This window comes from Brienomyrus brachyistius, chromosome 7, assembly GCF_023856365.1.
Source record: "Brienomyrus brachyistius isolate T26 chromosome 7, BBRACH_0.4, whole genome shotgun sequence".
Lineage (NCBI taxonomy): Eukaryota > Metazoa > Chordata > Actinopteri > Osteoglossiformes > Mormyridae > Brienomyrus > Brienomyrus brachyistius.
In genome coordinates this window covers 25,990,053-26,007,236 of record NC_064539.1, presented here as the reverse complement: position 1 = coordinate 26,007,236, position 17,184 = coordinate 25,990,053, and the positions used below count along the sequence as shown (strand labels likewise).

Sequence of the window (17,184 nt, the reverse complement as noted above, 5' to 3'; positions counted from 1 at the left end):
ATTTTGGTTTCTAAAATGAAATAAGTTCACTTATAATACTTACTTATATTTACCCATGGATTAGACTTTAGAGTTGTAATGTAATGCGTGTTCATTTTGCAAGGTTGAAACTGAAACACGAGAACACTATTTCTATACTTGTAAGGTGATTACAGTTTTTTGGGATAAATTACGATACTGGCTGCTTACAAAAAAAAATGTATCATTGTACCGGGTTACAAAGATATGTGTGGTTGTTTAATACAAAATAAAGAACTGGAATTCCTTTGCAACAGCATTGTAATATTAGCTACATTTTAAATTAACAAAAGGATTTACTCCTGATTTCTCACCATTTGTTCGGGGTTCTGAAGGTGTTTATAAGGCTCTGAAAAAAATAAATAAGAATGTCCTTAAACTGTGTACTGAATTGGCGATATATGAATACAGCATGTATAATGCCTCCTTTTTAAAATTTAACTTAGTGTGTATTTAAATTCGTTTTTGTTCTAGGATGGTATATTTTTATGGAAGTCTATACTGCTTGAATAGCGTGAAATATAGGGGGAAAGAAAGAAAAAAGTGCGTGTTTGATAAACAGCCCTTGACTGGACCATATGTAGTTATTGTGTATCACGTGATCAATCTCATGGGCCAATCAAAGTGCGCGTTTAAATGACTGCAGATTCAAACTCGCGTGTGGTGTCTGATCGTGCGACTTTCTGAACATCTCGATGTTATATTTCATTTCGGAATAGAAAGCAGATGATTAGACCAGGACCTTACAGAGCAACCAGGCTGGTAAGAAATTTCTCATGAAGAGGTTACATTTAAAGAGGATCGTCAGACAATACGCAGCTTTTGCTGTTCAGAAGAACGGTACCATTAAACTTGAAATTTAGCTGATTAGCTCCAAAAACTGAATAAGCAGGAATGTTTCATGTCAATCTACAATGAACGCCTCACACGCAGGTTTTGGATTGTGTGGTTTTAAATGAGATGTACATTTTTTACATTTATAGTATGTAAATGTGCACTTGTACTTAAATAAGTAACATATATAAATCTGAACACTAATTAGTGCATTTCTGTTTGACCCAAACTGTCCCTGTAATTCAACATTTTCTAACGTAATAAATGTGAAGTGGCAAAAAGTTTGTTTGTTCTGAAACTCTCTAACGTTTTCTTGTAAGTGAATTTTATTTCACTTTTCATTATGGCGAATCAAACATCTGAAACATTGTATGAATCTATTAGCAGCCGTAAGTAATGTACACTTCTGTTGTGAGGCGCATATGTCTCATTTTGTGAGGAATAACCGGAGGGCTTCCATTCCATTATGCCAGTGTACGTTCTGCGCTGTAAATCAGTTCATTTAAGTAAGCAGCTGCTTGTCTTTTTAAGTCAGGTGGAAAACTGGAGTGGAGAGACATGTAACCATATTTTCTAGTTAAATATTTCTGTGTATGAATTGTGCTCTTTGAGAGCAAAGCATAGTAGTATAATCTGATATGCTATACCTGTATAATTATTAGGCATTTCTTTATTCTGATCATGTATAATTTCCAAGAACATGCTTCCAGCTCCAAACCATATCAGTCTAAATATCCACTGTCTGGAACCATTTCCTGGTGATGTAATCTTCCAGTGACTCAAAGTATGATGGAAGTTACTTTAAACTGTAAACTAAAATTGCATTGCTACTTAAATCAGAAGGCACTGTATTTAACTATGTTACTTAGGTTAATTATTTAGCAATAGACAAACTTTATTAATCCCTTTGGGGGAATTTATTTGTTTGAGAGAATAATGCCATTCAGAGAAATCACTTTGGAAACACTTGAGAAATTATCACACATTTTCACCCATTTAGTTCATTTTTCATTACTTCCTCTTGCTGTATTTATGTTCAGAACAATCTAACTGCATGCAGTTTTTCTCCAGTATAATCATTTATTGAACTTGGCTGAGACAGTGGTCTAATGCATAACCCTGTTGACTCACACCTTCAGTGTTTGGGGTGTGTATTAGGGCTCACAGTGTATGAATTCATTTGGAACATCATTTTCACTAGACAATGAACGGGTGGAACCTAAGTTCATAAGTATATGTTAAGGATTGAAAACATTATGCTAATTGTGGCTGTGGTTATGGCTAGTGCTGATTACAGTCAGTCATAATTGCCAGTTTGGTAATATTTTGGCTTCCCAATAAATTACACCAGCACTGAGGAGAGAGCAGTTAAGACCAAGAAACTCTGTTACACTGAAACTTGAACATGCTTGAACTTGCTGAGTTCCAGGTCACCCTATCAGATTTCCCTGAAAAAAATCACAGTTACTTCTATACCAAACTTATGGCCAACTTTGTCTGTAGAATTCAAAAATGTAATGCTTCTCTTATTGAAATACGTATGTGGCAATTCTGAAACTGTAAAGTGTGTAATATTTATGTTTTTGTTGGATATTTGCATCAACAAGAGCACAACAGCTCATTCTTTTAAAAAATCACAACTCCAGAAGCTGAACAACAACACCAAATTTTTGTCAGATCATCTTCAAATATACATGGTAAAAAAAAAAGATAGTTAACTGCCTTTATGATCATCGGAAGTGAATAAATGGCCCAGTTTGTTGACCAGTTTGTGAAGGATAATGGTGTTGAATGTAGAACTGAAGTCTACAAAAAACAGCCTCACGTATGTGTTTTGATTGTGCCAAATTGATTGTCTTGGAGAACGCATGCAGTGCTCATGCAGAAGCAGTGGAGGTAAAGTTTAAACTGATTTTTCCCAAAAAGGGATCACAACAAAAGACGGTATAACAAAATACTCACACTTAAGAGTTCACCGTCCAGCTGAATTCACCAAAATCAGCAAGGTTAATCCACCATCAGGTTCAGTATTTCAGGTGGGCAGACGAGTCAGACAGCCACATACAACCAGCTATGCTCAGTGTGTTTGACCGTTGGTATGAGTAGACCTTATCCAGAATGTTGCTGTTCCTCCTTGGATAATTCACATTTGTATGGAACTTAGACGTGACTGTTGAAATCTGCTACAATGACAACCCCTTCAACGCTGAACCACCTACCACATTCGTTTTATCATGGTCTGCATTACTTTTCATGTGCTTCGTATGTTGTGCAAAACTGATTAATCGAATTTGATTTTCCTTGCAGTGGAATGAGACGATCAGGCTTTTTCGCAAAAACATGCCTTTGCGCCGACATTGGGTTCACTTCCGTTGCCATGACAACAGCTTTACGGCATCTGAAGCAGTTGATTGGTTACATGAGCTGCTGAAGGGCAGTCACAACTTTGGACCCGAGGTCACCCGACATCAAACTCTGCAGCTGCTAAAAAAATTCCTGAAAAATCACGTCATCGAGGACATAAAGGGGCGTTTTGGCAAAGAGGACTTTGAAGACAATGGTCAGGTTTACAGGTATTATACTTTTAGGAATGACCTTTAAGTAATGCTACAGGTGGAGCTAAATTGGAATTTATGATCAATCATTACTTCTCAGTGGCAAATAGCAGCAATTGTATATTGTCACTGTACAAGTCTGTATGTTTGCATTTGCTGTGTTAAGGAAATCTACCCATAATGAGTGTCATTTGCATATTGATTTTTTCAGGTTCCCTTCAATATCACCTTTTAAGAAGTTGCCACGACATCCTCCTGCGCAAGACGTTTTTATTCCAAAGGCCGGGCATAGCGGAGTGGAGAAAGAGATGATGTCACAGAGGATGCTTCCTTTCAAGCCTCTTGTTTTGGTACGGAAGATGTTTTTAAGAAAAGATATGAATCTACAAATCCCCAAATCAGGGTTTATCTTTGCTTCTGATAGTATAACTTCTGAAATATAAATGAGGTCTATCTGTTTGGTTTTAGAACTCAGAATCGTGGAAAAAAAGGCACAGCATCGCAATTGGAGAGCTCCGCGAGTGCCAGGTGATGAAGAGGAGAGAAGTCACGAGCAGAGAGATGGAGCGCATCTGGATGTCTGCAACCCTAACGCGGCATGTGCCACATAATCTTCTGCTAAATCCTAATCTGCGCAAAATCCCCTACTCCGTCATTTGCCATGTTTAAATATGGTGCTTAAAACAGCTCCACAATAAGTAGAATTTTTGCTAGTCTGTGTTGTTAACCTTGTGTTAATTGTGTTAAACTTTACAAGAAATAGGCTTCAGCAATCAGCAGCTGCACAAATAAAATTTGACACCAAGTACTATACACTAACTAAAAATCTGCGATGGGGATGTTTGCATGACAAGTGTACTGCATTTTTGATAGTATAGCTCTAGTAATCTTGAATTCTCCCTTCCTCAGTATAACCTCTATAATATTGTTCACTTAACGGAAAGGTATTCTGATATTTTATTTTATACTGTAGTAATTCTGTTTTTTAAATCATTTTGTGTATCATTGGGCTATTATAGTTGTGAATTGTGTGTGTGCATTTCCATTCGGAGAAGATTTGACTATGTGTTAGTTAGTTGTGGTAGTTTCCCTGAGTTTGCCAAATGACTTCATTTTAAATGTCTTCTCTCTGCTAGCTTACAGACATTGTTGGGTCTGAAATCATTGAATGGAGTTCTGGACACTGCGTTACTTAGCCCAAACTACATTGTTTATAATGTGCACAATATCAACAAACAGGGCATTGTGGTTCTAAAAGACAAATCAGGTGAGCTGCTGTTTACAGTTTACATTAAATGCAACTTTTGAGTACTATTCATTATATATTGTATAACCTGCTCTTTGTTACTAAATGAAATTGTGAAAAAGACCATTTTGTTGATAATACAGTTGAAAGCACACATGAAGAATGTTTTGTAGTGAATTATACACGTTGTTTTTATCTATTAGCATGAAAAGCTTCATTTTGAGTGCCACAAGCTATATATTTAAATGATAACATAGAAGTTCATGTAATCTGTGTACCTTAGCCAGCATGCTGAAAATAAATTGTATTTTTTGTATTATTTTTGTACACAGAGGATCTACCCCAGTGGGTTTTGTCTGCTATGAAATGCTTAGCAAACTGTAAGTATCGATTGTACTGTGGTATGTTTTCCATTCATTTGAGATTGGTAGTATTTGTTGTTTATGGTATCTGGGTGTCTGTGATGGTTTTTGCCAGTTTGTTGATTTCTGTTATAAGGAACTGATTGGTCTCTGTCCAGGGCCTGATGATGGTCACACTAAGCAATCCACGTACCCTGGGTTCGAGAGGGACATCCTGAGGACAGTGGCAGACTACTTTCAGGAACTTGATGAACCACTTTTAACTTTCCAGTTCTATGACGTTTTTGTCAGTATCCTTGGTGAGTCTATCCTTTCCTGAATGTTTTTGATTAGTAGGGTGGAATCATTCAACTAAAAAATAAAAAAACAATTTAAATTAAATTAAAATAGTTTTTGAAATTTTAATTTGATTTTTTGCTTGTATTCAAGGTGTGTGGCATTAAAAAGTCTTAATGTCTTAAATTCTAGTCGTACCAATTAAGGCCTTAAAGTCTTATGAAGTCTTAAAATTTAAGGGAGCTTTTCCACTGCACTAGGTGCCATACTTGTGGTACTTTAAGACACACTTATTCATGAACCTTTATGCGAATACTTGCTAAAGTGGAGCTTTGCTGGTTCTCTCTTATCTGTGACAGGTCTGATCGAGAAACGTCAGGCCACTAGCGAAGCCCTTCAGCTCTGCTGCCTCCTGCTGCCCCCTGCCCAGCGACGGAAGCTCCAGCTGCTGCTGCACCTCATGGTTCGCGTGTGTAAAAACTCACGGCTTCCAGCGCTGAACAGCGCCGTCGGCACTCGAATGCTGGTATGGCTGCTCAGTCGCTCATTCCTGCTCTTCTGTTTTTTAACCCCTCTGTGAGGTTTCCACTCTTGCATCTTCTGGTTTTGGGATCTCATACCTTATGCATCTTGAGTCCAAGTGAAATATTTAAAAAATGAAACATATTATATCTGAAGGACTCATATTAATTTGAATCACTGTCCTATACACCTGATGTTCTTTTCCATGCAAGCTAATAGTAATGTGACTTGTGCTGCTACATTGTCATCATGTGTTTGCCAACACATTCACCGATGTATGCTCCTGAACAGATGGTGCAGACCTTTTCACGCTCCATTCTTTGTTCAGCTGATGAGATTGACCTTGATGAGTTGCTGGCCACCAAGCTAGTCACTTTTATGATGGACAATTATGAAGATGTCTTTAGAGTTCCAAGCCGTTTGCAGAAGGCAGTTGAGGAGCACATTGCGCATCTGCGAAGGGTTCAGGTAAGCTGTCGTGTAATTACTAGTAGCTAAATTTCATTAGTTGTTAGTTTGTATCAATTAGGTCTGTTGCTATCAATTATATCAATAATTGAGTAATCTACTGATTTTTAATGTGACAATTCATCGAGTAATTGTCTAGTATACATTGCAATTAGTGCACACTCAGTCACACATATCGTCAATTTTGGCACTCCGGTTCACTTAAGTCATATGTTGTTGGACAGTGGTAGGAAACTGGAGGAATCGCTAATGAGTGTGCACATACCGGGTGAACATGTGAACTGTACAGACTCAAAGCGGCAGTGCACGGTGACAGCGTTAACCACTCTGCGGGCCTCATAGGCTTGTACGATGTGCGATGTTAATATCGACATGTGGAACTGCATGTGCGTGAAATGTCGTCGCAAGGACCACAATAGTCTGCCGGGTTCAAATCATCAACAGCTTGTGCTAAACCCAAGTTTTTGGTTCTGTCAGTCATGGGAAACCAAATTTGGCAAACTTTGCAGTTTTAACGATGGGCCCTTTTCATGGTTTTCAACATTATCGTGGTTTGCCACCAATACTTTCGCCTGAGCTCTAGAAGCTGATTTTGAGACGATCATAAACTGATTGCAGTGACTCCCTACTTGTCTCTGGCTCAAGTCACCCCCCCCCCACTTGTCAACCCATGAAGGATCTGAAGTTGGAATTAGATTAATTTAGACTGGCATGCAGGACGTATTACTGCAAGATTCAACTGTTTCATTATATCTAAGAGTTAAGCTAATGTCTCGAGTTAAACGAGGTTTCTAAATTGCCTGTGGTTCATGATTGTGTGTGTGTGTGTGTGTTCAGATTAATTACTCAGGTGTTGAGGCCTCCCCTCTGTTGCCGTCCTCCTGTATGTACGTTTACGAGAAGGAGCTCAGAGAGCAGAAGGCACATGGTTCACAGGATCCCTTTCTAGAGCGTCTGGATGGAATCATTGCAGACAAGGAGCTGACAGCCAAGCAAAAGAAGAAAAAGTTAAAGCAGGTATGTCATTCAGTTTAGAGATGGTTCTTCTAGCTTCTGTCCATTTGCAGTCCCTCTCCTAACTTGCCATTAAAGATTAAAAAAAAAAGAAAGTTTTAATTTCCAGTTCATTTGACCAAGGCCTTAAAAATATTTGCAATTTTAGTTCTCGGAGGAACATTTCTAAATCTATTTTGGCCATAATTAAATTATTATTCATTATCTCTGCCAGATCTTTCTGTTGATAAAATTTCTATTTTTCAGTGTTGCACAAATTATACATTTTAAAAAGGTATATTTTCCAGTGCGTTTCATTGGGAAACCCTTAATCCAAACCAAATGTGTATTGGCCTACAGATGCGGTAGTCACTGATAACCCCAGTCCTCTGTTGCTGTTCCTGAAGTGTGACTGTGGAACACGGTCTGACGTGTCCCTTCTGCAGTTCCAGAGGTCTTACCCAGAGATATTCAGAAGACGGTTCCCTACAGCAGAAAGGGAAGAGGCAGCGACAGCACCTCTCCTCCGGAGACCTCAGCTGATGATCGTCACTCTGAAGAAGCCCTTTCAGAGGAGCTGGAGCTTTAGAGCTTGATACTTTCTGAAAGGGCTACGCGCAGTAACAGAAGTACGAATGGAATCCAGACTAGAAGAGAATGAATGTTTACGTAAATAAGCAGTCTGGTGGTAATGTTTTTTAAAAAAATATACCTCTTGTCCTGATAGAACTGTAAATGAAATTCGATCAATTCTGCCAAGTAGATTAAATTGAACCCGTAAGTGATTCATTTAGTTAACGGTCACCAAGGATATTTGTTTTATTGCTATGTACAATGCTAAGCATAAGTATCTGGGTAACAGCACATTTTTTTTGTCTTTCGTTAGGCTCTTCATTTCAATACAGGTCAACATACTAAGGTGCCACACCTTTAAATTTTGAGTCGGTTTATGTCAATAAAGACCTGCCTAGAAAGCAGGACCCTTTGTACGGTGCCCCGATTTCAAGGCTCCAGAAAATGGAAAATCATAAAATGAAACAAAAGCCATCAGTGTTTTGCTGCTGGTCCTTTTCAGGCCCACTGGAGTATCTGATCCACAGAGATCACAAGACATTTCACATTTTCCCTGGTGATGCTCTGCCAGTGAGTTGGTTCCACTGGCAGCTAAGCACCTATAAGCCATAACCGAACCTTCACTGTTTGACAGATGAGCTGCCGTACATTGGATCCTGAGCTGTTCCACTTTCTTCTTTCTATCACTCATACATGTTTTTTTTCCCTCATCTACCATAGCACTTTGTTCCAGAACTCTGGAGCCAACCAAGTGTATGTACGATGCCTGTCAGTGGTCTGTATCTCATGGTGAATCTTAAAACCTTCTCTGTACGGTAGTCTTTGAAACGTGTACAACTACATCATAGATACCTTTTGATCTGTTCATCATTTAATGAGTTTTTATTGACCTTTAAAAGTATTATTCCATCATCCACTACAGTGATCTTCCTGGGACTGTCAGGTCATTTACAGTTTCACCAAGTTCACTAATCTGGCTGCTTCACAATGTACCAGAAGTTCCAAGGCAGATCTTGTAATACTGATGCCAGCTTGGCACTTTAATATCAGCCTTTGAGCCATTTCGAAATATCCCGTCTAAAATGATTCCTGTGTGGCGGCTTCCCAAGGGGTCCAGGTTTAGTGCTTCTTGCACCGTTTTTCTTCCTCATGCCCTGGACTTGCATCTCTAATTGGCAGCCCTGCCATAAATTCCAGTGCTGTGCAGTTCACCCTGCAGTTGTTGAGACCTGTAGAGATGCTCATTCAGTGCTGTGGTATTTTCAAGAGAACTTCATGGTATTTAGCAATTATTTTGTGTTTCTCGGTTCTGTCTGTGGAATCAGACTTATGACCGTTGTTCTTTTGTGGAACGGTTCAACATATGCTGTCGTGAATTTTGAGACTATTCCTCTTTACTCAATTTTCCAATTTTTGTGACTAATGCTTGTAAAATTTGGGCACCAACTCCCTATAGTCTCTTTGTAACTGGTAGCAGCTTCATGTTGCTTTTTAAACTCGCATATCAAAGTGCTAATGGTCACCTTTTAGAGCTGACTCATACTGATAATTGGCATTCAGCCTGTGGGACACCTTTTTAGCTGCATGTATAATTGTGATATTGTGATTGTGGTTAGTTCAAAGTCGGTTTTTCTGTTTTATCCACACTCTGTGTATCTATGCTTTCTGAGTCTGATAGTTTTAGGTTAATTTTTCTTTTTTTGGGCTTGTGCCAAGCTGTTTCACACTGGATATTCAATAGTTCTAATATGGAAGTTCTACTGTTTGGTAAATTATGCAGTTAAACCTTTAATTCAAACCTTGAATCCCTAAATTAATGTAGAATTAACACAAAAGGGAGTATGTGTCTTTCTCACAGACATTACCGTAACATATTCATTTTTAAAATGACTTTGAAGACACACTTAAATTATACAACTTAATTGTTTAAACTGTTCAATTTAGACTCTGCTGTAATTAATAAATTTTTGATATATTTGGTATATATTTCTGTAAAAAGTAAAAGTATTTCATCAACCGTTACAGAGATGATGAAAATAACAAAGCTAAGCAAAACCTGAGCAAAAATATACTTTTCATACCAACTAATGGTTTATTATGGGCTATTTTCAATGAAGACTTAGAGATCTGATTTTGTGTTCTTTGATCTTTGGCTGCCTCTTTGGGGGAAAATGGTTAAACGCATCAAATCAAAGTATCAAATTCTTGTTTTTTTGTGGCCGCAGTGCATTACATCATGTAAATTGAGCTCACAAAATCGCAAACACATGCACATGATTTATTTTTTTTTGTGTACTCAATTTGCTCGATAGCTCTTGAATTCATTTTTAATTTCATGTCTTAGTGATTTGTGTTCTTGCCTAAAGAAAACATGACAGCAGAGGCAGAATATGGAATTGTGCGCTAACGCTGTGTTTCAGGCTGTGCGATCACCTCCCTTGAGCAGCGGCCGATCGATGAGTTCAAGGGCCCCAAGGCTACACTTTCCATTGGCCCCCCTTCTGCACCCTCTCCCCAAAATTAACTATAAAACTATAAAATATCATAAATACAACAAAATGATTTCCATGAATCACAGAGGATGCGTCACTATGCCAAACTAGCGCAATCACTTCAGAAGAGCAACAAACCGGCAGACTTACACTTCCATGTCAGTCATATGCAGCAACCAGGAAGAGCTCAACAGAGACCTCATGGAATTGACGCATGTCAAATGCGGTAACTATAAAACATTACACTCTGATCCAGTGCGTGTGAACTGCATCCACAATGTGCACTCAAGACACATCTACCATAGATTAGCATGGACCAGAGATGACACAACAGAGAGACAAATTACAAAAAAATAAATAAAAACAAGTTATCATTAGAATGCTTTCCTCTGTGCATTTTTGATACTTTCAACAAAGTGAGTAGGCGGATCTTGAATTGGGCACGTATGTGTGCACCTCCATTAGCAAAAAAGCTGTCAAAAGCTGTCAGTGGTGTAGTATAATAAAAGGTGATGTTCCGTGTACTTCTGCCTCCAACACCTTATTTTTAATACCCAAGTGCCCCCCCCAGAGAACACAACACTTTGCAAAAAAAGAGAGAGTGGAACATGCCTGAACCAAGGCGCAGAATTCCTAGCAAGTGCATCTGTGACGTAAGAGGGACAGGTTTGTTATTTTGGTTTTACTCATTGTTCATGTTCTGTATACTAGTGAATTCGTACGACATGGCGACACCTTGTACATCGTTCTCATTTGCTGCACTGAACTGAGTATTGCATGAATTTGAGTTTATGTTGTTGTATGCAGGGACGGATTACGGACCGGGCCAGCGGGGCCGCTGCCCATGGGCCCTTGGGGTGCAGGGGGCAGTGGGGCCCCTAGCCCAAAACAATTTGCAACGCTTATCAACAATGTATTTTCGTTTGTCTATTTTAGAGGGCCTACATTCTTTGATCCTCTGCCTACAAGGGCCCCTGACCCTATAGGGAGGGCGTTTGGCTGCCAAGGGCCCTTGAATTGTGGTGGTTGTGGTGGTGGTGGTGGTGGTGGGGGGGGGGGCCCTCACAAACGTTTTGCCCAGGGGCCCACACAAGCCATAATCTGTCCCTGGTTGTATGAATGGTTTTGAAGTTTATCCGAAACTGGCAAAAAAGGGTCTATTAAATTAAATAAGATAAATAGAAAGCAATTTCATTTGACTATTAATTAGCTGATCGAAATAGGTTAGATAAACTTTAATATTGATTCAGGGTGAATTCAGTTAATTTAAAGATTGTTTGACCGTAAAAGATAAGGAGAAACTTAATTTGTATTCGTTTATATAAAAGTAACTGCCTCAATTTTCTACCTTCTGGACTTCTGTGCATGCTGACATTTAACCCTGCCAAACCTATTTACTGGTCCAAGGCGCAGTTAATGTAGATTTTACTAGTTGTTCAGATTTTACTAGTTGTTAGGGTCGCACATACAAGTACATTGCACCAATGCACAATTTGTGTGTGTGTGTGTGTGTGCCACGCTACACTAAGGAGGTCAGTCAGCATCAACAATCTGTTTTTCTTCCTACTATCCAACAGCTACTATAGAAGCATTCACGCCCACAAGTATCTTCACTGCAGTATCAGAGAACTAATTATTCAACATGCAAAGATGTGCAATAACCTGCAATAAATTGTTACTTCTTACTCCTGCACTTTTCATGTTATTGTTACTATAATCTCTTTGTAATTTACAATATTTCTTTGAATACTACATCTTTTATGTATTATTTACATACTTGCTACTTAAAAATCCAAAAAAAAAAGCTGAAGTTTTATCCCTTGGGAGTAATGTTCTGTATCTCTGTTGAAAACAAAGTCTCTGGGAATCTGGGAATAATGGTCCCTCGATGTCACTGTACCTCATTAGCAAGTGCACAAATAAAAACCGGTTCTCTAAAACTTAAGGTTCATGCATAGCACAGAACACTGCTATCCTGTTGCTTCATTTCTTTCGTTCACGTCACAGAAACAACAGTGAGAAATCTGAACATTTCCATGATGGTAAATTCTACTGTATGTTGTGCATTTGATTCACCAATTTTGGATAAGGTTCTACCTCCGGTCCTCATCTTAGAATTCATCTTTGGGCTGCTGGGGAACTCTGTCGCCCTGTGTATGTTCATCCTTCGCCTCGAAGTATGGAAACCCAATGCCGTGTATCTCACTCACCTGGCAGTGGCTGATTCAGTAGTTATCTTCTGTCTTCCGTTCCGAGCAGACTACTACCGACGCGGCAAGGACTGGATTTTCGGCGACGCATTTTGCCGCATCCTGCTCTTCCTGTTGGCAGCTAACAGAGCGGCAGGCATCTTCTTCCTCACGGCAGTGGCAGTGGACCGCTACCTGAAGATTGTTCACCCTCACAACCGCATTAACTATATGGGATTAAAATACGCCTTATTCGTCTCCTGCGGTCTGTGGGCGCTGGTTGTGGCCGTCACTGCATACCTGCTCTCTGATAAGCATTTTTTTGACCATAATAATCGCACCCAGTGTGAAAGCTTTAACATTTGTATGGGATTCAATCCTTTGTCTACTTGGCACAACATTTTCTATGTCATTCAGTTTTTCATCCCTACGGCCATCGTCAGTTTTTGCACAGTTTGCGTAACGTGGCAATTAAAGAACAAGACGGTGGACACTCAGGGCAAAATCAAGAGGGCCGTGCATTTCGTGCTGGCTGTTGCGCTGGTGTTCATCATCTGCTTCTTTCCCAGCAGCATGTCTCGCATTGCCGTTTGGATACTCAAAGCGTGGTACGACGAATGCTCTTATTTTCAGGAGGCTAACCTTGCGTTCTACACTTCTGTGTGTTTCACGTACTTCAACAGCGTCCTGAACCCTTTAGTTTACTACTTTTCCAGCCCTGCCTTTAGCGGAACCTTCCAGAAATTCTTCAGCAGACTTCTCAACTGGAAAAAAACCGAGGAAGAGCTCACAACCAACCGCAACGGCAGCGTGACGGAAACAACCGGCACCTAATGACAACAGCGATAGAACACAAAGGTATCCTAGGAGAACTGTACGGAAGAATTAGCTGGATGATTTTCCAGTGCTAGCATTGCAGTAATTTCTTTTGTCATTAATGAAATGCGAATGTGTGATATTGGATTTGTGCTTGACACTGATAACATCATAAAGAGCAAAATGTCATTCATTGCATTTTCCAAAAAATCATATTAAAAATAAGCCTTACATGCTGAGTAGTATTTATTTTATATGACATTGATATTACCACATTCACACTGGTGCCAGAAACAGGTTGACAGTACTTGCAGATAAAAGTTTTCATAATTCACCCAGTTTTATTGTCCTGAATTTTCTCTTTTTCAATCATTTAGCTTTACTTACATTAGTTAACAGGATTATGGCAGTTCAGTTAGCTACACCTTTACACACAATGGGGCAATATAGAGGTTCCGATTTACAAAGATATTCAAGGGAGTGCCATTTAGTGCATGTATAGCACATGAATTCAGCAAATTTGGGGGGAAAATGTTGTAATCAAAAATCATACACTGTTCAGTCCTTATATGACTTATGTTATTAAGCCAATGTTGAGGAATAGCAGAATTATTCAAGTCTTAAAAAAAGGTAATATATCTGTACCATAACATAGTAGCCACTGCATTATACACATCCATGCTTTTTCCAGCTGCATTTTCTTGGTCAGAGTCACAGGCCTCAAATACCCAGGATGTCAATTTGTAGCAGTGAACAGGCAGTTAGGGCTCAGCATTTACATGAAGTGAGCTAAACTGATATGTGCTTATGCAATGCTAATATGTAGGCTACAGTAGGTAATGTAGATTAATGAAGGAAGAGGCATCAAGAGACATAGGTCTAGGGTCTGAGATTCATTTGATTTAAAATCCATGGATGTGGTACAGTGTACAGTATACAGTGTACAGTGTAAACTACAACAGTTGAACACCTACAGTCCAAACTTTTGATTGACCCAAATGTATAGAGTTGTAACCAGATAATGCAGCTTTCATTTCCACTGCAGCAAGGCCTGCTGCTGCCCCACAGCTATGTATATTCCACACTGACCTTTTATCCATTCAGTGGCTGTTCAGCTTTGTATAGTCTAGTAATGCTATAGTGCAATGGTCTTTGGTTTATATGACAAGAAGGTGTGACAGCTTTATGCATTCACATGTGTTACAGTGACATGGGAGCATTGAAAGACAGATACATGAAAGCTGGCCAGGTAAACAATACATAATTACAAGAGAAGAATTGACTGAAGCCCCACAGGACGGGAAAGAAAGTTGGGGTTTTGAATAAACACTTTTAAAACTTTTTAAAACTTTATTCTTTAACTCATGTAAATAAGGGAGACCTTGAGAATAAAGTCAAAGCAAAGGTTGAAGTGATAATGGGGGACCAGAGTACCTGGAGGAAACCCCACAACGACATGGGGAGAACATGCAAACTCCACACAGACATAGCCCAGGCAGAGACTCGAACCCAGGTCCCAGAGGTGTGAGGCAACAGTGCTAACCACTGCACCACCATACCACCCCCTATGAACAGCCAATGTTTCGAAATGTTTGAAAGGGCTTTTAAACACTGGTTGTAAATGCATCAAAACTGATTTGAATTTGCCATCTTTAGAACCTATCCTGGGAGAGAAAAGGAAAGGCAGGCACATCAGCAGCAGTGGCGAGAGGGATACAAATACTCACCCATGAGAGGAGGGTTCGGAACATTCACTCATCGGGTAGGGGGACAGGAGGAGCATGTAACCACACATGAGGGAACTCAGGCATTCGGGGAAAAGCGGGGCAGAGAAGTGCTCAGTAACTGGACATAATCAACAATGCGTCACACTTTGAGATCTGTTTAGACTGGTTAAGTAACTAAAGCAATCAAGGGAAACAGGAGTGAGACACAGCTGACTCCATATTCTGGAGAAGGAGACCTGACGAGGGGGGATGAGGGGCACGTCTACAGAACAGACTGAGAGTGCAAACTCACACCAATCTTTCTCTTGTTACACACAGCAAATCTGAAATGTCTGGATGCTAAAGAAAACAAACTGAACAAGTATGTCCTGAGACTAAATTAAGGATCCTTGATCTATTTGGCCTCAAAAATGCCGGTAAAATGGAATGCAAACCATTATGTTTGATAAATGCAACGCACAGAATTCCATTTCAAGCCGAATTCAAAACAAACAAATCAAAATTTCTGGCAATTACTGCTCTGCTCTCTTGGGTCGCTGCCTGTTTTCCCAGCAGCTTATGCCACCTGTGAAGCCCAGCTGGTTTTATTTAACCTGTAATTAGACCTGCAAACCAGCTGTGCTTCACAAACATGTTGTTATTGTGCATGACTGCATATACACTCTGCGGAAAACCGAAAATTAACATTAATAATTAATGGTAAGCATTGATTATTTTCCTCAAAATTTGGGTTTGAATGCCACCTCCGCTCTGAATGTATGGAGTTTGCATGTTCTCCCCTTGTTGAGTGTGGTTCCCTTGGGTACTGAGGTTTCCTCTCACAGTCCAAAGGCGACAAACACCATATATACATGATTATCGATAATGCATGTAAAATTGATTAGTAACAGTTATAGGTTCCAATCAATACCAGCCATAAGCATCTCGTGCTCCAGGGCAGGTTTTAATAGACGTGGCTGTATTGTGAGAAATGGCAGGAGGGGGTTTCACCACATACTGGCTGCGGACCGAAATAGATATTTGCAAGCGATGGCAGGAGCGATGTCCCTTTTCCAGAAGTGCGACAAGCCTGAGGGATCATTTGATCATTTGGCACCTTTCTGTTCTCACAAGCAAGGAGAACCCAGAGTGACACAAGAACACGTCACCTTTATTTTGCGAAAAGGCCGACTCACCTTGGGCTAAAGACACCACAAACAAACCTGGTCATGTTGTTCAACATAGTCCAAAGACAGTTATTTAATAAATATATTACAACATTAGCCTCCTTTTACGAGCATATGACTGGTAAATAATCTCTAAATATAGCATGGATGTGCAATTTTAAATACTATAATAATTTTATATTGTTGGTTGACTAAGAAATAAATATATTTTATATTTTGCACCTTTAACATATGGCAATAAGACATTGTACATATTGTTGTACTGATGCACGCATCATCCCCAAAGTAATGCTAGTTTGCAGTACACTAACATTATCCCTGAGGTCCGACGCACTTCGCTTTCTCAGGGAGCACATTTTCCAATTCCCAGCACAATGACTCTAGCTTGAAACTCCTTTGGTGATACACAAGCTCTGTCTTTCATAGTGATCTTGCAAAAATTTAATATTTATATCTGAATTTTTTCATCAAAGGAGGCCATGATGTTGGAGAGTATGTAAAGAACTCAAGAAAGCATTTCAGGATGTGCTTTACTAACTTTTGCAAGTTGTATAACTACCAAATTAGTTTTTTTTAAAGGTTGTTTTCTTAATGTGTATTTTGTGGAGAGAAAGCACACCCAAAATTGAACAAGATACACAGACCTGAATTGTAAAGGAACATAAGGGAAAACATTCATGCGTATTAACATTTAAGGGGCAGCCACAACTTTGACGTTCTGGCAAATTCTATGTATGAATTTCATTGTGTACAAAGCATTGTGTTGTGCCCTATTTTTGCATTTGAACAGTCATCAGGGTGTGGAATCGACCCAGTCATCAGGTGTTACCATCTTGGGAAGTATTAGTTTCACCACTAGAAAAGTCAGAATCAGCCATCAGTTACAGCTTTTACAAGTTCATTCTTTTTTTTGGAAAATTTGTTTTTCTTACTCTGAAAACTCTGAA

General features: G+C 39.4%; 2 protein-coding genes across 4 annotated transcripts; both read left to right on the top strand.

The window, feature by feature from the left end:
- The first annotated feature begins 659 nt into the window (after window positions 1-659).
- On the top strand, window positions 660-12,678 carry depdc1b (DEP domain containing 1B). 3 transcript variants are annotated; one of them, XM_049020843.1, is made up of 12 exons: window positions 660-780; window positions 3,160-3,425; window positions 3,619-3,757; window positions 3,876-4,003; window positions 4,544-4,674; window positions 4,986-5,033; window positions 5,174-5,314; window positions 5,651-5,817; window positions 6,105-6,281; window positions 7,119-7,298; window positions 7,721-7,903; window positions 12,599-12,678. In XM_049020843.1, the coding sequence occupies exons 1-11, from the start codon at window positions 745-747 to the stop codon at window positions 7,868-7,870; spliced, it is 1,563 nt and encodes a 520-aa protein (XP_048876800.1). In that variant the 5' UTR covers window positions 660-744; the 3' UTR covers window positions 7,871-7,903; window positions 12,599-12,678. The 3 variants fall into 3 exon arrangements, with proteins under 3 accessions (XP_048876800.1, XP_048876799.1, XP_048876798.1); XM_049020842.1 differs by lacking the exon at window positions 12,599-12,678 and adding an exon at window positions 8,161-9,978; XM_049020841.1 differs by lacking the exon at window positions 12,599-12,678 and having other exon boundaries at window positions 7,721-9,978.
- Window positions 11,902-13,648, top strand: LOC125746630 (hydroxycarboxylic acid receptor 2-like). Its single transcript, XM_049020850.1, has one exon. It carries the CDS (start codon window positions 12,376-12,378, stop codon window positions 13,360-13,362), a length of 987 nt encoding a protein of 328 aa, XP_048876807.1. The 5' UTR covers window positions 11,902-12,375; the 3' UTR covers window positions 13,363-13,648.
- The last annotated feature ends 3,536 nt before the right edge of the window (window positions 13,649-17,184 follow it).